We start from the raw sequence: 22,080 nt of genomic DNA on the forward strand, positions 1-22,080 counted from the left end.
AAGTCTCTTCTAAGTCTCAATATTGTCATCATTAAGTTGTCAATAGGATTTATTGAAGTTCAGCAATAAACCTATCTTTATATTAGGTACTATTGAAAATATTGGGTGGAATTCTGACCTTTAAAGAATTTCATATTTGGAAAATAAAACTAATATACAAAGTGAAGGTAATTTAAGATTAAATTATATTTCTCAATACAGTATTTAAACACATCTAAAGTTCAGGATTGTTGCTGATTGTTACTGATTAAAGATTTTATAGAGGAGTATGGGCTTAAACTGAGCTTTGAAGGGAGGATATAATTTAGGCAAGTAAAAAAGAAAAGGAGGGCATTCGTGGTCGTGGGAGAAAGTATAACCAAAGATAAATTGTCTTCAGATAATTAAAAAGCAAGGCCTAGAAAGGTAGCCTGACAAGATTTCTCCATAGATATTTGATGACCTCTTTTAACCTATACTTAGACTATTGTTTGCTCTGGGGTTGACCTGGTTTCACTGTTTATGATAAACAGATGAGTAAAGGAAGCCTTTGGGGCCAGTGAAACTTAGTCAGTAGCTGCTTAGTACTGTAAATTTTCTCACTTTACAGTGAAGCCTGAGTTAATAAGTCTGCCTATGCAAACCAGTTTTCTAATTACTTTTAAATATAACCAAAGAGCCAGAGATCACCATACTTTGACAAAAAATTCTCCATCTGTAAATCCAAAAAATTTAAGTGTGAGGCTAAAACAGACAATAGAATGAATCAGGGACAATGTAGTAAATAGAACTAAATTAAGAGAATTAAAATTAATACCACAGAAATTAGAGAAGCTGTTGCGTCCTGTTTTTGTTTTTAGTTGTAGATGGATACAATACCTTCATTTTATTTATTTATTTTTATGTGGTGCTGAGGATTGAACCCAGTACCTTATTCGTGCTAGGTAAGTGCTCTACCACAGAGCCACACCTTAGCCCCCAATTGTTGCATCCTTGGAAGAAGATTAACATGCTGATTCAAAAAAGGAATAACCAAGAAAAAATAAACGGAACTATTGTAAATTGAAAATATGACAGCACAAAAATAAAAATTAGCAGAAACACTGAAAGATAGTTGAAATATCCCTTAATGGAGAGCCACATGATAAAAGAACCTACTAATGAACCCATCAGTGATAGAAGATAAGAAAATTAGAGCACCAGGCCACAAGGTCCAATGTCTAATAATAGAAAACAGAAGAAAAGGAGCTTAGAAATAATAGAAGAAAAATTCCTAGAACTGAAAGATGTACATTTCCAGTTTGAAAGGACCAAATGATTGAAAAGAAACCAATAGGCATTAGAAAAATGTATATCTTATAAATTTTTAGAAAACCTAAGAGAAGATCCATAAAATTTTTATAGCTAAAAAATATTTTAAAATGCATACAAAGGATTGAGATTAAGAATTACATCATAGTTCTCAATAGCAACACAGAGTTTGAAGATAATGAGGTCTTCAAACTCTGAAAAAAGTGATTTTTACACTTTTAAAAACTGTCCTTACTTAAATGATAGTTTAGAAATCTATTTTCAGTCTAGTCACTTTACTCCTATTCTTTATTGTGCTTAGTGTCTTCAAATTCAGAAACCTTATTCCAGTTCACAATAGAATTTGGAATTCTAAATTTTCATAAAGGACATTTGAGGTTTATTAAGTCTTTACTTATTGGAAGATGGGCAGTCATAAAGAAAGCAGTAACATAAATAAGATTATTGGAATTCAAGAAATAGGGAGTCTCACATAGGAAAGAGGTAAAGCAAAATCTTAGAATGAGGACTGTGCCTTAAGCCTAGAGAACAATTAGTTCAAATTGATGAAAGGGATCTAAAATTTCAGGAAGGATACTGAGGAGAAGGAAAGGAAGTCATAGATCATCTGAAAAGAGAATTAATAAAAGGGATGTAAGTGATAATAATGAGATACAAAAGAGTTTAAGTCCTCATTCATGATAACAGAAAGTCAACAAGTGATGACTAAATGAAGAAATAACATATACTAAAGCCATTGCTAGGTGTTTGTCCATTCATTTTTCCATACGATGTTCAGAGTGGCAATATAGTCAATGAAAAGTATTCTGCTTCCCTATTCTCCTACAGCTAGAGTTAGCCTTATGAAGTGTTTCTGGTAGAAGGTCACTGGTGGGAATGCAAGAAAACTTATCAAAGAGGCTTTTGTTCTTTGCCTACTTCCAGTCTGAATTTGAGATAAAATGCCAGAAGGAGAAGGGTCAGCTTATGACCACTCATTCATTGAATATTTATTTAGTTCCTGCTTCATATCAGAGAATATTCTAGGTTCTAGGAATAGCAGTGAACAAAAGGTACAAAAGTTACCAGTATCCCTGTTCTTGTGTAGTTTCTGTTGGGGGATAAAGGCAAGAAAAGATGAAGAAGTAAAATATATAATTAAATAAGATAGCAAAAGCATTGGAGAAAAATAAATCAAGAAAGATAGGAAGTATAGTTTACCAACTATGGTCGGGCAGGATGTGCCTGATATTTTGTGGTCAAGAAAGGATTTAAGGTATCCTGAGATATAAATGTAAAGGAAGTGAAGGAGTAAGCCATGGAAGACGAAGAGGGTTCTAGGTAAAGGGAACAGCAGGTGCAAAGACGCTGAGATAGGAATATACTTGATATATTGAAAAACAGCAAGGAGTCTATAGGACTTGGGTGGACTGAGCAACTAGAAGAGTAATGGGAATTGAGGTCAGAGAGGAAACAAAAAAACCAATTTATATTGGGCCTTCTGGCACATTGAAAGGTCTTGACTTCTACTCTAAATGAGAAAGGAAGCTTTTGACAAAGGAGGGACATGTTTTAATTTGGGTCACTCCAGCTATTGTGGTGGAAATAGAAAAAAGGGAGTGAGAATAAAAGAAGGAAGATCAGTTTCTAACTTCTAGGTTCTTATATTAGTCCATGGTAAGGTATAATGGTGGTTTTGGCTGATTAGTAGTGGTAGAATGGTAAGAAATGGCCATGTTCTGGGGTACATTTTGAGTGTTAGGGTATCAGAATTTGCTAATAGGGTCAAATGTGGGGTACAGAAAAAACTTCCAAGCAGTTGAGTGAGTGAAGTTGCCATCCACTGAGATGGGAGAGATTTGGAAGAGACATTTATTTTTATTTTTTTATAGATGGACAGCATGCCCTTATTTATTTTTATGTGGTGCTAAAGATTGAACCCGGTGCCTCACAGATACTAGGCAAGCACTCTGCCACTGAGCTACAGCCCCAGCCCAGGAAGAGACATTATTGAGGGAAATATCAGGAGTCCAGTTTTAGAAATGTTGTATTTGAACTGCCCATTAATAACCAAGTGAGAATGTAAAAAAGACAAGTTGTAAGAGTTTGCTGTTGAGGGAAGGTTTTGAGCTGCAGCTGTAAAATTAAGAGACAGCCATGCAGATGGTGTCAGTGCCAAGATATTGATTAAGATCACCAAGGCAGGGTCTAGAGTAAGTGGCTCAGTGGTAGAGCACTTGCCTAGCATGTGTGAGACACTGGGTTCAATTCTCAGCACCACATATCAATGAATAAAATAAAGGTCTACCAACAGCTCAAAAATATTAAAAAAAACTACAGGTTTCCCTTACATATTCTATTTAATTGTAAATACATGTAAAGCTAAATGAGTTCAAAATGTGAATAATTTAATTTTCCCCTGTTGATTTCCATATGTGTTTTACAAAGTAGAAATAAATATGAGAAATTTATCTAAGTTTTAAATAGAAAGTTAATAGAGAGTAAAGTAATGGGAAGACTTCATTCATTATACTTGAATGTTTGTACTTATTTTTTATATAAAAACCTAAGTGACTTATTTTAAATGTAGAACATTGTATTAGATACACAGGTTGAAGTGTGCCAAATAGAAATGTGTGTACAAACTAAGCATTTAAAGTTGAGCATGATATTTGAAAATACTGTATTATAAATGTGCCAGTGCTAACTGATAGAAAGCTTCAAGCCTTTTTTGCCAAATTATAATTTATGCCTCTTAGTTTAAAAAAAAATTTTTTTTTTAGTTGTAGGTGGACACAATCCCTAAATTTATTTTTATGTGATGCTGACGTTACTTCAGTTATCTGTGCCAGTGTTTATTTAGCTGTGAAATGATGGTAAAAATATCCAACTCATAGGTTTATTATACGAATTAATTTTACACATGTGAAATATTTAGAACAATGTCTGGCACAGATACCTGTATTCTGAAGAAATAAATTTAATCTGTATGTCAACTCAAACTTTTCAACAACTCTGACAGTTTTTTTAATTAAAAAAATTATTATAAAAACACATAACATAAAATTTATCATCTTAATCATTTTTAAGTGTCCGATTCAATTAAGTATGTTCACATTTTTGTAAAACAGATGTTTAGAACTTTTTTATCTTGTAAAACTCAAACTGTACCCATTAAACAACAGCTCCCCTGAGCTCCTAGTAACCATCATTATATTTTCTGTTTTACAATTCCACCAACAGTACAAAATTATTCCAATTTCTCCATATTCTCAACAATATTGATTTAGTTATTTTATCACTCTAAATCACTACCATCCTGATGGGTGTAAAGTATTATCTTCTAATTTTGATTTGCCTTTCTATAATGGTTAGTAATATTTTTGCATGTACTTATTAGGAGTTTGTATGTAATCTTTTCAGAACTGTCTCTGCAAGTCTTTTGCCAATTTCTTTTTTTTTCCTTTCCTTCTACTCCTCCTTTCTTTTTTCTTCAGTACTGAGGATTGAACCCAGGGCCTCTTGCATAATAGGCAAACACTCTGCCCTGAGCTATACTCCCAGCCCTTCCATTTATCCACTGGGTTATTTGATTTTTTGTTGTTGTGGTGGTGATGGTTCTAGTGGTTGTTGAATTATAGACATTCTTTATATATTTTGAAGATTAGCCCCTTTTTAGCAATATGATATGCAAAATTTTCCCCATTGTATAGTTTACCTTTTCATTCAGTTGAGTGTGCCTTTTGATACACAGAAGTTTTTATGTTTGATATAGCCTCATTTGTCCGTTTTTGATGTTGTTGCCTGTGCTTTTGGTGTCCTATCCCAGAAATCATTGCCAATTCTGATATCATGAAGCTTTTACTCTACATTTTCTTTTGGAAGTTTTATAGTTTTGGGTCTTAACATTTTATATTTTTACTCCATTTTGAGTTAATGTTTGTATATTGTGTGAGGTTCAGCTTTGTTCTTTCATATGTAGGTATTCAATTTTCTAGTACTATGTGTACCATTTGTCTTTCCCCTTTGAATGGTCTTGGTACCTTTGTTGAAAATCATTTGACCATGTATGTGAAGGTTTATCTCTGGAACAGAATATATTCCATTGATTTATGGGTTTTTCTTAGCCAGTACCACACCATTTTTGATTACTATAGCTTTGTAATATGTTTTGAAATCAGGAAATGTTAAGTCCCTCAGTTTTGTTCTTTTCAGTCATTTTTGTTATTCAGGGTCGCTTGACATTCCTAGTCAGCTTTTGAATAGGCTCCGCTCTTTTCCATTTAAATAAATAAGCACAGTTCTTATTCAATCCCATATCCCCTCCCCTCCAGGCACTACCTTTTCCTTCTGAATCATATTTCTCAAAAGAATTGGCTGTATTTGGAGTCCATTTCTTATTGTTTACTCAGCATTCAATCAACTTTCTTCTTCTTCTGTATTCGACACATATTCTATCAATTTGTTTCTGCGTTGTTCACCATCAGATTTCCATCTCCCAAGAGGGCATTTATCAAATATTTGAGAGGAGACATTGTAAAACTCACCACAGGTATTTTGTGAAATTTTTTTCACTTTAATCAGCATTTAAAAAAATTTTTAATTGAAAAAGTAACTGTTAATCTTTATGCTAACAGTGTTATGTTTTGATGTATTTATACTTTGGAGAGTGATTAAACAAATCAAACTAGCAAATCTGTTACCTCATATTTATCATTTTTTTTTGCGTGGTGAAAACATTTAAAAACTACTTGGAGCAATTTTGGGATTTGTAGCATTTGTCTGTGTCTGACTAAATGTTCTCCAAGTCCATTCATGTTGTCCCAAATGACAGGATTTCTTTCCCTTTTAAGTCTGAATAATATTTCATCATGTATATATACCACATTTTCTTTATGTGATCATTTTTAGTTTTGGATATTTTTTTGTTTTGGTTTCTACTTTAACAAAAAGCAATAGTAACAGTTTAACAATATTCAACTCTTAAGAAGTTTCTGTTGTGCTTAAACCTACCATAATCCTCTATGGGATAAATTAGGAAGATTAAGGGTGAGTGTGTGTGTGTGTGTGTGTAAGTAAACTCAGGAAGTGCTATTGTTAGTCTTGAAGATGGACCAATTATGTGAAAAGTTTCTAAGGTTTCTGGAGGGTTGTAAAAGATTATTATTTCATGCTTTAGGAAACACTCTTATGCTTATGCTACTTTAATATGGATTATAGAGAAGGAGACTTGCAAGGTATAAAGGTCAGTTGTTGAGTATGTTCCAATAAAAGAGACTAGACAAGGAAGTATATTTAAAATGGTAGGCCTGAGGTAAATGGAAGAGACCCAGTAGAATTTACTGGTGAATTTGGATCTTTGTAGGTAAAGGAGAGCAATTAAAAATGGAACTCTCAAAACAAACACCTTTAATGTGTTAAAATTTAAAATAATAGATAATCCCCAGTAATTGTAACATGGAACACAGCACAAACATATATAGTAAAAAGCAAATGTTCCCCCTACCCCAAACTCATTTCCCTCTCCAGTGGTAATTTTGGTTAGTAGCTTGACTTATATCCTTCTTCAAACATTCATCTGTGTATGTGTGCGTATAAATGCATATTTTAAAAATAAATGGAATCATACATATTATTCTATAACTAGCTTCACACAACAATAGATAGTACATCTGCCAGTTATCTACAGATAATTCCTTTTTCCCCCCAGTACTGGGGAATAGACTCAGGATCTCATGCATGCTAAACAGGTGCTCTACCATTGAGTTGCTGCTACAGCCTCGACCTCCATATTTTTAATAAGTGCACACTAATCCATAGTTTAGATGTAGCATACTTTACAATTGTTGTCAATATCATTAGTAAATAAGAAAATTGGATATGGATGAATAATCAAGGCAATATATACTTTCTGACTCTTCAGAAACACATTTGTACCCTCTTTTTAAAGCCATAAAATAAGAATTATATTTGTGACCAGATATTTTAAGAGCTTATTTTAAAAGTTTTATAGAAAATTACCAAGTAACACCCAAACATTAAAAAGAAATCCCTAATATCAACTTTTTAAACAATCTATAAACCAAGAAGTTAAATTTGATGCCTTCTAGCTCCCGATCCTGTGATGTGCCTACTACCAGCAGTTTTGAGCTTATTCTTTCTGACATTTTTGTGTTTATACAATCTCATTATGCATATGTGAACACATACCACACTTGTTTTTTTCTAGTAAAATGAGATTATGCTGCTTGTGTAGATATATAACTTAAAAATTGTGTAGATCTATAACTTAAAAATTAGTTGCTTTACAATGTATCTTGGATTTGAGCAGAAAATTTCTGATTAATTAAACTTATCTATCTCTTATGTTATCTCTATTTATTTTCTTGTACTAACAACATTCACAATAGCCAAACTCAGAAGCAACTGATTTATTAACTGGAATGGTAATTTATCAATTTACAATGTGAGATATTTATCTGATATCATAGACATTGCTCATTTGCTTGGGGCATTCCCACCTGATGGATGAATTACTCAAGAGTCTAAATTATAGATAAGAAAGCTGATTGGTTAGCAGAGAATTAGAACAAAAGCAAGGATATGTTCTAACAGGATATTTCTAGCATGCTCAGGTAGCTCTGTGTCTTACCCTGGAGCTCTTTCTATCTTGACAACTGGCATTAGTCATCAGAGTCATAGCCCTGAACATGGCTAGAGACACAAAGCAGGTTTGCTTCAGGGTCCTTATCTGGGTTGTGCACTGCCCACCTCTCCATTTGACACATCTGGCCAGGTCTTCATTTATGACAAAAGGCAGCTTAATCACATTACCCTTCCTTTATGTGAGAAAAGTATGATTAGAATTTGAGGAGCTCTCAAATCTGCTTGATGGAAACATGGAAAACATGTTGGCCTCCACAGTAATGCATTTACAAGCACTCTTTAGATGAGGTTCTGAAGAGGTGGCTAACATGGAGAACTGTGATTATCACAACATCCCAAACATTGACAACTGTCCCTGGTGACCAAAATCATTTCTTGTTGAGAACCATTGGCTTAGAGTGAAGAAAAGATCCAGAGAAAGGGAAACCAGATGGCATGTTGCATGGAAGTCAACATAGTTAAGGATGTCAGTTCCTCACTGACAGGGAGAGTATAGAAATGGTATTAGCAGACCTGGTCTTTGCTTTCCTACTAATTATGCGACCTTTGATTAGTTGCTTTACTCTTCTGATTGGGAATTAGTATAAGAATTAATCTTACTTTTTTAGCTTTCATATTTATTGTGTGCTAAATTTATACTGGCATTTTTACATTCATTATAGTGTATGTCTTTTGTAAATTATGTTATGAAATATAATGTTTTATATCATCTGGTATGTCTTCCTGTTAATTTCTTGCCACTTATTTTACCCTTTTAGATATAAAAACTACTAATAGATGTAAAGCTTACCTTTTGATCTTTTTGTGATTTTGACCATGATTACAAATGTTTTTCTTGGAATGATCGCTTTTCCTTACGTAAACACACAAAATTAAAATGTAGCATTATTTGTTTTATGATGAGAATAATTAATAAAATGAAATTTGTTAAATTGAAATAAACTTATCAGGCAGCTACATTTTTAGATATGAATGTGTTCCATATATCAAATAACGTTACACAGCTCTTTGAGAAACTACACAACCAACACTTCTCTTTCCAGAAAAATACCTGTTTATTTCTTAAAGTCAGTTCTGAATAGTGAGTCCATTTGATTTTTTTTTCATCCTTGGCTTAGCTACATTTACTTTTGTCTCACTACTTTAATGGATTAGTCAGACGTGGTTTTCCTCTATACTCAATAAATGTTTGCTGAATGAAGGAATAAATTACAGAGAACATATTCTCTCTTTTCTAGCAAATTATCTGCTAAAATAATCGGTGATTCTAGTCTTCATTATAGATTTCCCTGTGTAAAATTGTTAATATCTGTGGTTTTCTCAGTTTCTCTGGAATTCATCCAATGGATTGGATTTTAAGGGAGTATGAAGTACCATTATCATGCAAATTCACTGGGCCTCTAGGAAAGTGGCTCTATCATACTTTATTTTCTCAAGCCCTAGAATTTACTCCCAGCATCTTGATTACTTGTTGACTCTCTAGATTGTAATGTTTAATACTGCTATCTCCCACATGGATCTTAATGATCTCATGGGATCAGTCTTGGCTGTCCACCAATCGTGGATTGAGCATATCACCCATTGTTGATTTTTAGTACTGACCATGAATGTCTTTCCTTATCATTTCTACCCATGTGTGATAATAATCACATGAATTGTGGGGCGGGGTGTCTTTCTTAAATAGTGAAAATATTGATTCAATGGTCACTGTTGATCACTATTGTAAAAGAGCTTATTCACAATTACTTGTACTAGTTCGTCAATACTTGATACCAGGTGTGGTGTGTTTCTTTTCTTTGTATGTTCTAAGCTACCTCTTCTAAGAAGCAGTCCTCTATCCTAACTAAAGCCACGTCTCTAAAATGAGATCTTTTGTATTCTATACATCTTCCACCAATTTGTTTCTGCCTTGTGTACCATCAGTTTTCCATCTGTATATTTGGTACACAGAAGGTGCTCACATAGTTTTTGAACTATTGAGTGGATGAAATAGACGTTTTTGTTTATATTCTGATTTGATAAATTATGTAATCTTAATTTTCTGTTTCTTCTCAAAGTACCAGTTTACTTCCAATTAAGTACTCTAAGCACTGTAGACTCTAACTTCGGCAAGAGAAACCAATTTGAAGAACCATCCAAAGAACCTTAGAATCATTTCCGAGTTTCTTAAAGAGAAAACATACCTCTCTGGTATAAGCTCATTGAAGAAAATGAGAAGAAGGAAATGATGCAGTCATTTCCTGGAAGGATGTCAGAGAAAACAAGTCTCTGTTCCTATTCTGCCTTAGTTGTCTCCTGCATAACAAACATTATTCAAATTGAGACAATGTTGGGAAATCCCACTGGCCTTCTCATCCTTTCATCCTCAGGGCTCTTCTCAAGCTCATATCTGCTTTAGAGGTGCCTCCCTTTCCACTTAGCCTGCTCTTTTTCATTTTTCTGAGCTTTCAGAATCCTGAAACCCCTTGCCTTTGGAATAGGACACTATCTTGGTGTCCTTTATCCTTCTTGCCCTAGTAAATCTCACACAGGCCTTTTCCTTTTTGGAGGCTTTAAAGACTAACCACTTTGGGAAAACAGGCAGAGGTGAGACTAGCACCTTCCTGTCTGGGCTGGAATATTCTTTTCGAGTTTCAGACTATTTTTTTCCTATCTCTACTTATCTCCTTTACTACCTCCAGGAGTGTCTTTGGCACCAGAACTTGGAAATCTCATGCTTCCCCACAGGGTGTTTTATAAAATGCATTAATTGGCTTATTAATTTATGTATTTCTTCATATTCCAAAATCTGGTATCAGGGATGCCTTTAGCCACAGAACATTTTGAGAGATCTGAAATGGTGGACATACCTTTATCATAACAGGTGCCCAAATTCAGTTTCAGTAAGAAGAATAACCTGATCTTTTAAAATGTCTAAAGTTGGGATACCCCAGAGTTCATATGTTGGACCCCGCCCCACATTTCCTAAGAGCTTGCCCATTTTCATGACTTTAAATACTACCTTTCTAGTGTTAATAACTCCCAAATATACATATCTAGTCCCCACTCACAGTAATTTCTGATTTTCTATTGGATATGTCCAGTTATTTCCATAGACACTTTAAATTTATGTCCAAATACAAACTCTTGATTTCCCATAATCTGAATTTTTTTTCTCCTCTAACATTCCTTATCTCACTAACCTGGTTGCAGAGACCAAAAACTTTGAGTCTTTCTCTTACAGGCCTCATCCAACCCTTCAGCAAGTTCTAGTGGATACTCTTTAAAATATATCTCAAATATGTCCACATATCATTTCTCCCAGCATTACTGTTCTGGTTCAAGTCATCGTCTTCTTCTACTGCAGTAGCCTTTTAATGGTCTTTTTTCTTCCACTTTTGCCCTGCCCCTCTTTAAAACATAAATTAGTTTGTAATTCTCTGCTGTATATACCCCACTAGCTTCTCATCAACAAGGTCCAATCTGTGACTCTTGACTATGTCTCTACCTTTTTCCTCTGTGAATATTCCTCTCCCCTATTTCCCTCCAGAGGTACTGGCCTAGTTTTCTTCAGTCACTCAGATACATTCAAACCTGAGTTTTTGCATTTACTGTTTGCCTTGAACTCCCTTTCTGCAATCATTTGTATGGTTTGTTCCTTCTCTTATTTGGATCTGTACTCAAATGTCATTTCCTCTTGGAGGCTGTTATTTCTTTAATTAATCATCCTGTTTAAAATAGCATTCTCCTAAAAATTCTGAACTTACTGTGTTTTTCCTCCTTGGTTCTTATCACTATCTAATACTATATTATCTATGTCCACACTCAAATGAGGACAGAGAAGGTAAGGGCATTGTCAGTTTTGTTCATTACTCTATCCTTAGCACTCAGAACAGTGCCTGGCTCATAACAGTGTGCTAAATTTATATATATATCTGTAGGTGAATGAATGAATATATGGATAAGTGACTGAACTTAGACTTTGAGAAAGATTCTGAAGGAATGTTCAAGACCCACAGTGCCCAAGTAGTGCCCAAGTGCTCTTATCTCCATGTGCAGATGGATTATCTAATGAAGAGTTAGTTTTGATTTTTTTCTCCAAATATATATTGAGCACCTACTGTATGCCTGGCGTTATACTAGGCATTAATGATACAAAGATAAACATAACCTAACCAATGTGCATAAGAAAGTAGGAGTCAATGAATAATTAGGAAAAGAAGTGCTTAGAAGTATAAGATATAAATTTTTAGTAGATAAAAATTAACAGAAAAGGATAGGTGTAACTCAGTCATGGAGCAGTTGCCTAGCATGCATGAGGCCCTGGATTCAATCCCCAGCACTGAAAAAAAAAGAAGGGGAGAAGAATCTGTTGAGAGAGGAAGCTAGATATGAAAGATGATCCTAAAATTGCCTGAGAAGGGAAAATTTGGGAAGTGAAGACCACATGCTGTTTTGCTGTGAGGAATTCCCATAGGGATTTTGTCAGCATTTGCCATCAAGACATCATGCATGGATGCATGTAATTCAGTGGAGATTAATTAATTTGTGAAGTATTTTGAAACTCCTGGAACAAATGTGCCTTCTCTTACTAGTCTCTGAAACTCATAACAGTGATTAAGTCTTCTTTCCCTGCCTGCCTTAGCTCTTATAGAAGTATTAACATGAAATAAGATAGTGCATCTGTTGGTAAGGACAAAGATTCTAACACTGTATATAAAGGGACCCCCTTCAGTTTCTTTTCTGATTCATACACTTGAAATCTGTTGGGCAGTGGTAGAATAGTAGGCTTTCTTTCTAGAACTCTGGTCCCTGGTGCTGCTTGTCTTTCACACGGGTCTAAATATGTCTTAACATGGAATCATCCTCTCTAGCTAGGACACGAAGCCTAGGTGGGTGGGGAATTCCCCTGTTTTATTTAAATCATAGTTTTCTTTTCGTTTGGCTAGCATATTCATGATTAGTTTACTGACAATTGGGTTTTTTTTCTTCTTATACCATATGCTATTCCATGATTCATCAGCTTTGAGTCTGTTGCCTTGAAGGTGAAACAATTTCTTCCAATGTTGATATTTCAAAATCTCATGGATAACAAGCAGACGCATATGCATAGTCCTTTCAGAAGTTTTAAACATTTGGAGATGAATGAATTATGCTGCCACAAATGGAAAGAAGCAGTATAATCTTATAATTTTGATATCCAGTCATCTTTTGTTGGGTGATTGCTTGAACACTGATTTTGATAAAATCTGGAAGCTTTATTATATTATTCTCTCCTTGTGAAATTGTTTATGGTAGGTGTTATTATTTTTAAAATTTAGAATTTTACTTAATTGCCTTGATTTACATGCATTATGTTAGACTGACAAGATTTTTATTTTTGGAAATGAATAGGATTTAAATTCCAAATAAATCAACATTAGCTGTTTATATTGTAATAGTGGCTTCTTTTATATATGTAATGTATAACAATGACTGTTCAAACCTGAAGAAATATTCTTTTGGTATCTGATACAGAAAACATTTCAAATATTTTAGTAGAATATACTATGTTTTATGAAAGCAAAACAAAACAGTTATTTCTGCCTGAACATTACATATTTAGAAGATTAAGCTTCTAATAAACATACACTAAGATTTCTGCATATAGCTTTAATCAATGTACTTAGTGTTTTGCATCATTTAGCCACCTGTCTCTTTTTTACTAAGAATGTCTGTGATTATTTTTCAGTGAACAAAACTTCATGATTTCATGATGTAAATAACTGTATAAGTTTTACATTTGGAGAAAGATTTTTAAGATTCTAATTCTTAGCATGTCTTCCTCTCTCCTCCTTACCTGATTTTAGCTCCTCTTTGGTTCAGGTGTGCTGGTGTCCCTAAGTCTTTCTGGGCCGCAGCTGGAGAAAGTGGTGATTGACAGAAGCCTGGTGGGGAAGCTCATCTCAGACACCATCAGTGATGGTAATTACCCCCATGTGCAAATCAATTGCCTACATTAACAGTGGGGCAGGAGAAATAGTGTGTCAACAGGTAGACTAATTATTACCACTGGGGACTTGCAAACACAACAAGTAATTGCTTGTAATAGCATACTTACAACCCCTGGGACCAATACAAGTTTGAACTAATATTAAATATCAATGTTTTTTTCTTGTCAAGTGTTAGACTCATATTCTGAGTATTTTTCAGTCTTCCTTTAAAAAAACAAAACCTTATTTTTAAAATAGGTTTTTTTCTATTCTTTCAAAATTATTCCTCTGTTACTGACATTTCAAATATTTTCATATCGAAATTAATTTTGAATAAATAACACAAATATGTCTACACAGCCACCAGTTGAAAAAAGATCATAAGTGCTTTGGCTCTTACAGAAAGATTCTTTGTTATTAAAACCTATGAATACTATATTTTGGGAGATGTGAGGCTATATTTTCTAAGTATTAAAAATCAGTGCTATTCTGGGAGTGTAGCTCATTGATCAAGTATTTGTGTAGCATGCATGAGGCCTTGGTTTTAATCCCCAGCACCACAAATAAAAAAGAAAGATCAGTACCAAAAATACTGGATAAATCTGGTTCTATTAAATGGCACCACAAGTGTATGTATCGTTGGTACAAAGCACAAAAAAAGATTTTAAGCTACTTATTGAATAGGAAGGTTAACTGACATTTATTAAGTCATAAAAGCTCAGTGATAGGTGCCAACCCACCTATATCATTTAATCCAAGAAAATAACCATATAAGATATAGTTATTTCCATTTTTATTAGATGAGGACCCTGAAGTTGAGCTACTCAGGAATATGCCCAGACTTACAGAGCTAGAGAATAACTGAGCTAAGATTTGAACACAGGTTCTGACTACAGTGCTCATTTTTTTTCCATAACACTATGCTAACTCCTGAATTTTTTATGATGATGTTCTTTCATTCAAAGTAAATGGTCTAAAAACAGTTTGTATCATCATGAAAGGTTAAAATGGTTAGTATCTTAAATTGAATAATCAAAGGAAAATGTAGTCTAGGGGAGGAGAGGACAGAGGTGAGAATAAAAAAACCTTCTGTCCACTGTGTGCTCTCTGAACAAATCAGACACAATCACGTCACCTTAAAAAATAAATACTCTTAACCAGCACGGTGGCACATTCCCATAATCCAAGCAGCTCCGGAGCCCAAGGCAGGAGGATTTTGAGTTCAAAGCCAGCTTCAGCAAAAGCAAGGCGCTAAGCAACTCAATGAGACCCTGTGTCTAAATAAAATACAAAATAGGACTGGGGATGTGGCTCAGTAGTCGAGTGCCCCTGAGTTCAAGCCCCAGTACTAGGAAAAAAAAAAAAAAGCACTCTGCAGGATTGCTGTAATTAGCAACATTACTGATAACAAGAAAAAGATTGTAAGCATGCCATTTCCCCTTCCTTGTAGGAATATGGTGCTGAGGAAGCTTCCCTGTGGAAGAGGTTCCATTTTCATATTCTAATAAAAGAACATTGCAAATGAAATTGTGGCTGTGATGATTTTGTCATATTGATGCTCCTCTGTAAGAATTAAAAGGAGACTTCCAATACTATTCATGTCTTTGAGTTATCTTTTTTTCACTTGTTTCTTTTATTTGTACCCAAAATAATACACTCTCATGGGACTATGATAACAATGTGATTTCTTGGCAGTTCTCCAGATTCTCCTGTAATTGTGTAGATACACTGTTGGTCACTGCTTGAATGGCCAGGGGTATAAAAATACAAAAAAAAAAATTATAAAACATTCAATAATTTTTTATGCTAGGAATAACACGAAACATTCCTCAGGTTCCTATTATATATTTTAATCCTAATTTCATATACCATTAATGGTTGTTTATATAACCCTGCTATTAATTATCTATCTACTTGTATGCTTTAGAAATGAAGCTGTGGATGTGTTTTTGCTAATCTTCATTATTAAATACTAACTTAATATTCATTCTGGATATTTTCATGCAAGCTGTTAACCCTCAAAAGAAGGATCACTAATGAAAATTTTAAAAAGAGATTGGTAGAGAACACTGATTGGTAGTATCCCTTAATCAGTCCACTTATTTTTAGATGGTTTGTGGTATATGAACATAGAATTAGAGTCTAAGCACAAATGAAAATAAATGTTGTTTTTCCATCATCACATTCAGGTGTGAAATAGTCTTTCTTTTATGCTTTTCTAGTCTTGGTTCCACATATGTATCATTTAGAGTGATCTCCAAACATCAGTGTATATTGAAATAGTCATAAGAAAAAGGGGAAGACACCAAATCCATATGAATAGATTGACAGTTATCATTCATTTTTAATATGTTCAATATCCTTGTAAAACATCATGCTATTTAGGAGACATTAGTGATTTCAATTATATTTATCTTCTGAAAATAGATTTTGTTATAGTATTTCAGTGAAAAACATCTGTTATATTCATTATAATTTTATTCTAACTGGTATTATCAAACCTTTTTTTTTAAGCTCTTCTCACAGACAGCTTCATCATCTTATCATTTTTGGTGCAGAACAAACTATGTTTTATTCAGTTTTCCAAGAAGATGGATTCTCCTGATATAAACAAAAGATTGGAAAAACTCTCAGCCTTAGATTACAAGGTAGAGATTTCAATGTGTATAGTCATATTATTAGTTCTTAAGGCATACTAGAGTATTACATGAATTGATGTTATGTTTATTTTCCTTGAACCTTTCAAGATTTCAGAAAAACCAGAATTATTGTAGGATTAAGCTTTATTCATATAAACAGTGGACATCCTAACTTTTCTTTTTCACTCTATGAAGAGAAGGAGGTCCTTAACACTGGCATATTTGGAGCAGTTTTTATAGTACTTATGGAAGTCAAAGGCAAGTTACACTTTTGAAAATGGTTTTCTTGCCAGCAGCAATATACACACCAATCTCATTTTCCCCTAAGAACTCATATAGCTGCTATGATTTCCATTTCACAAGAAACAAAACATAAAACAACAATACCAGCCCCACCAACAACAAAACACATTTAAAAATAAAAGGCTTATCAAGTACTTTATGTTTATTAACGCAAGATTTTTATTTTAAGTGATATGTTTAAATTTTTTCATATTACATTTTAACCGCTGGGAAGACATACTCTCTGCTAGGATGGGTATCTAATACATTTTCCAGGCTGTTTCAGTTCAAGGCCTCTTTTCAGCAATGACTTGTGTTTGCAAGATTGATCCAGCCTCTGTGTCATGGATTTGAGACAGTTCACTGTTCATTGGGAACACAGCTGATATACAGCTTCCTTAAGAAAGATGCACACTTATGTCATACCTAGAGTATTTATAGCAAAGACAAAGATTTTTAGAAGCTAGCTCTGTGTCTGAAATTTGTGTATTTTTAGAAAAGTTGTATTTTACTGAGCTTTTTGCCATTTGGGATTATTATTTATTATGATTGACTTGGTAGTAGTATGGGGATTGTTTAGTAAAAGCATCTATTATTTAATAAAATTTTGGGGCATAGACTAAAGTACATGAAGCAAGGTTTTCATTATGGTTTAACTACAGTCTGGTTTTGTTTGTCAGCTTTGTGGTGCTTCTATAAAACTTTATGTAATATTGATTTTCTTCAATTGAAAAATCAGTGATACATATTAGATTTGGTTAGTCAAAAATATAATTTCCTTTAGCATTCTTAAAATGATGTTATTTTCTAAACAGCTACCTGTAGATTTATTTGAAATATTTTTTACTTACTGATATTGGCCTTTAAAATATGCCAGTATGCATTAACTGAAAACATTTAAAGTAAGTGTTGTTAATGATGTTATATAAAATTTTGTATGATTGTTTCTTCATCTTAGGTTTGATGAGTAGCTTGGTTAAGTCTTCTCAACTGATAGATAAATAGCTCCCTGATAATGAGGACAGAGAAAAACTATCAGGTTATCAGTTTTCCTTATGAAAATATGTGGAAAATAGACCTAGTCTTTGGGTTATTATACCTTAAACAGGCAATTAATTTTTTTACTCTTTATGCTTTTGGATTTGGAAAATTAGGAACATGGACTCTCCACATTATTTCTATACCTTTGAGAAGTAATCTCTTTCCCTTTGGAAAACCCATGAATTTCACTTCATATTTTAATATTTAAAATATAAATATATGAATAATTATATCCATTCAAAGGATATTTTAAGAAATTTGTTTATTATGACAGGATGCTAATAACTCCTGATCATGACAAACTACTAATACCATTAATATTCATAGGAAATGTGAAATTTCAGATAATTGATTTGCTTTATGTAAGAACTGAAAATGCCAGTCACTCATTTTAACTCTATTCTCTTGTCTAGAAATTTTTAAATAACATGCTTACATGGCAAGTTGTACATCAAAATAGAATGTGTGTGTATTTGTAAGTACTTAGCAATTCCAAAGTGGTATTTCTCTTAAGTATGAAGTTAATATACTGAGAACTTAAATATAGAAATTTGCACTTAAAAGCACAAGGTACACCTGTGTTTTGTCCTTGCCCAGTTGGATTTTAAATCAAGGAAGTGATAATAGAGAGTATTATAATTCTGCTTTTCTTCACAACTGTGCCATAATTTAATTATTTCAGATTGAAATAATTTTGGCAAAGGAAATTTCAGGGTAAATATTCCTGAAACTGTTGACCTTTAACAAGTTTTCCTGTCTATATTTTAAAAATCCAATTCAATTTAACATTGAAGGGACAGTGTAGGGAGTTAAATGTTTACCATGAGAGAACAACACTGGTAATTACTTTGATTTCAGTTTCTTTTGATGTGCATTCAGAGGATGAAGAGGTCAATAATATTATGGCCATGCAAATAGAAAAGGGTTCCTTTTGACCATATTGAAAAAAAATAGCAGAGGATTATTAAAGCATTAACCTTGATTTTAATGGCCTTGGTTGAGTGGTGAGATCACAATTTGGATGAGCCTGATTATTTACTAAATACAATACATAAATGCAACGGGTTCTTAACACCCATTGCACTCTGGCATTATCGCATTACTGCCATCCTTTGTTGCCTTGCAGACAGGAATATGAAAGCAATCTGTCATGTAGTGAGACTGGCTCCAGAAGCATTTCTCTGATAAGAAGACCCCCTGCCCTTTGCTAGTGTCTGGTCCAGTAGGCTTAGCCATGCGCTTAATCCCCAGAAAGTGGTTCGATTATTGCTGACCAGCAATGGCAAGATAGTTTTTTTTTCTTCCAAGCTATCAACCTTCCATTAATTCCTTAAGCAGAAATACGGTGCAATCTATATTTCCTTGGCATGTGTCACCCAGATGGTGCCGTGCTTATGTTTTCAAATAACCATGTTCCAAAATAACATAGTTTGAATAATAAATTCTACAAATCCTTCCTAAGAAAGAGGAGCATAATTCTCAGAAGCTGCATAAACTTTTACGCATGATGCTGTGGCTTATCCCTTTTATGCAGAATATATGTGTATATGTCTCGTATATTCTTTAAAGAGATATTTGCCTCAAGTTGTTTTTCCTTTTATTGTTGTCAGTCATTGTTAACATGTTATGTCTTAAACAGTAGTTCGACACTCTTGGTCAGCAGTACTGAACTTGTCATTTAATACAGCTGGTCTTAAATCCTATGTGTAGGTCGATGCTGTCAAGCAACCATGACTGTACATTTTGGTATTGATTGGAATTGCTACATTCAATTCCTTCCTAACTCACATTTCTTCTTTTCCTTTCCTCTGCTAAAAATGGGGAGAATTTGAACATATGTCTTTTTTATATATGTGTCAAAAGAATTTGGTAAATTCTGACACTTTCTTAAGCACATGTTTAACATGCATATTTACTTGCATGTATTTACATTTACAGATGCTTTAATTTTAGTAATACTTCAAAGATTTTGCATCTTTTAAAAAGAAATGTTTCTTGTATTCTTTTTTTTTTTTAACTATTAGATTTCCTATTATGAATTACCTGGTCCAGTAAACAGGACAGCAGAGCGTCGTCTAGCTATCAATTGTATTCAGGATATGGTTGTTTGCTGGTGGCCACTGGTCAGTGATGATGCTTGGCCTTGGGCCCCAATTTCTTCAGAGAAGGACAGAGCCAATCTTCTGATCCTGGGTTATACTCAAGGAAAACTGGAGGTAAATTTAAAATAAATATATATCTCTTAATGAAGTGCAAGTAAAATAGTGTTATTAGTTTTGCTGTTCTGAGAAAAATATGAATATTGTCTTAAACCTATTGTTTATTTTCAAATACTCAAGAAAGGAAATTACATATGAAATGAAATCTTAAAAAAGTATGAGAGCTAGAGGATAAATGGACAATTCCAAGGCTGACTGGAATACTGTAATGATTAAAAACACAGGCTTCTAGGTTCAAATCTAGCTCTTCTACTACTTAGCTGTATGTGCTTGAGCAAGTTACTAACCTCTATGTGCTGTAGTTTCATTATTTGAAAAATAAGTAAATATAGATGAATAAGTTAATACATGCATTTAGAGTAGTACTTATATACAGTAAACTCTGAATCACTATTCACTATTGTCATTATCATTAGTACTATCCTACAATTTGTTCATTATTTCATAACTATGAAAGTTATGTTACCAGTTACTCTCTTCAGACTTCAATCAGTCAATTAACAAACATTAGTCAAATGCCTATTTTGTATAAGGCCTTGTGATGCCAAATGACCAGTGGGATGAGAAGATGTAAGAAAAGCTATAAAGCAGCAGCCTTCTCATTGCAGTATCCTGTCTCTAACAGAAGCACCAAAAACGTTAATCTACCAGGAGAGGACAAAATCCCCACTCTATTCCTGACAATGGTTTATTCATTCACTCTTGTAAGAAAACCTGTGTGTATTTTCAGTTTGTACCTATACTTTGAATACAGAATTCTCTGTTTATCTTTTTTTATAACTTGTAAAAAAGAGCTCTCCCTCCCTTTTTGTTCAAGTTTTATCTGGGTGAAATGGTGTGTTCCTTTATTTTCCTCTAAATCTGTTATCTTTTAGACTTCTGAAGAGTATTTCTCAGAATTAGTATTCTGAGATAACATGAACAAGTCTATTTTCTCTATCTACCTCTCTGATTTTATAAACTGGGAGACTGGCTTTTAAGACCAAAGAGTCCTAATATTTTATCCATAGTATTTATGCATGTCTTCCTTAGGAATCTTCTCAATCTGCTATAGAGAATTTGATTACTTTTTCTAGAATTTTTCCAATTCGGTTGTAATGACTAAAATCACTGAGAGTGCTTCAGATGTGGATTTTATGGGACAGAGCAAGTGCTGGTTCCCTGCACATCCTGTCTGTGTCCACCATTTTATTGATTTGGGTTCAGAAGCTCCTTGAGTAAAAGTCTTCATAAACATGATTTAAAGTAATTAAGCTAATTAGAATTCCATTAAATGTTCTGTATATAATAAAAGTGAAAACAATTAAATCAGCCTTTAGTTATACACTTTACAAATTACCTTCATTTGAAATGAGTGCACAGAATGAAATTAGGGTTGTCTAAAAGCATGTTCATATGGCCTGTGTCCCTCATTACCTGATGTCATCTACATCATAGACATCAGAGTTGAACAGATCTGGGTTTGTCTGTTGATTACACCATTGGCTAACTATAACCTTAATCAAGTTTATGCCTCTAAACTTCTTCCTGCCTTTTGCTAATTCTGTGTTCTGTGGCTTTAGGTAGATCACCTACCCTGGCTGACTCTAGTTTTCTTATTTTTAAAGTGATAGATTTAAACCAGATAGGTCACCTCCAGGTCCCTGACAGTTCAAAAATGTGCTTATCTGGATTCTGAAGCACAGATCTTGTTTAGCCATTGCCTGTTCAAATGACTTCAGTAGATGCTGAAACTAAATTCAGCCTCAACACTGAAAAGCCTGTGATGACTGGCCTTGACCTACTTTCCCAGTGTTCTTTTCTTATATAAATGTATGCTCTAGCCAGATGAATTACTTACTGCTTCATTATTTCCCATTACCTGCATGCGCACATTAATGGTTTTTCCTACCTGAAAAAGCTATGTCATTCAGCAACTATTGAGTATGACTGTAAGTAGATACTGTATTTCATACCAGGAGATATGATTAAGAAACTATCCTGCCTGCAGTGATCTTAGTGTCCACTAGTGAG

General features: G+C 33.8%; 1 protein-coding gene across 19 annotated transcripts in view; it reads left to right on the forward strand.

Annotated features, from left to right (window-relative positions):
* The window catches only part of Wdpcp (WD repeat containing planar cell polarity effector), a 527,720-nt gene that overhangs the window by 268,905 nt on the left and 236,735 nt on the right, over positions 1-22,080 (forward strand). For 17 of the 19 annotated variants that reach the window (XR_009224962.1, XR_009224964.1, XM_058572736.1 and 14 more), the window contains 3 exons: positions 13,764-13,878; positions 16,401-16,534; positions 19,873-20,064. Coding sequence is in view for 17 of the 19 variants with exons in the window: in XM_058572736.1 (XP_058428719.1) it covers positions 13,764-13,878; positions 16,401-16,534; positions 19,873-20,064 (441 nt within the window). In the remaining 2 variants the exon portion in view is untranslated. The remainder of the gene's footprint in view (positions 1-13,763; positions 13,879-16,400; positions 16,535-19,872; positions 20,065-22,080) is intronic. The other 2 variants (XM_058572769.1, XM_058572768.1) reach the window with 1 other exon arrangement.

The sequence above is a fragment of the Marmota monax genome, unplaced genomic scaffold, assembly GCF_021218885.2.
Source record: "Marmota monax isolate L192 unplaced genomic scaffold, Marmota_monax_Labrador192_F-V1.1 WCK01_AAM20220418_F8-fsc00015, whole genome shotgun sequence".
NCBI classification, from domain to species: Eukaryota; Metazoa; Chordata; class Mammalia; order Rodentia; family Sciuridae; genus Marmota; species Marmota monax.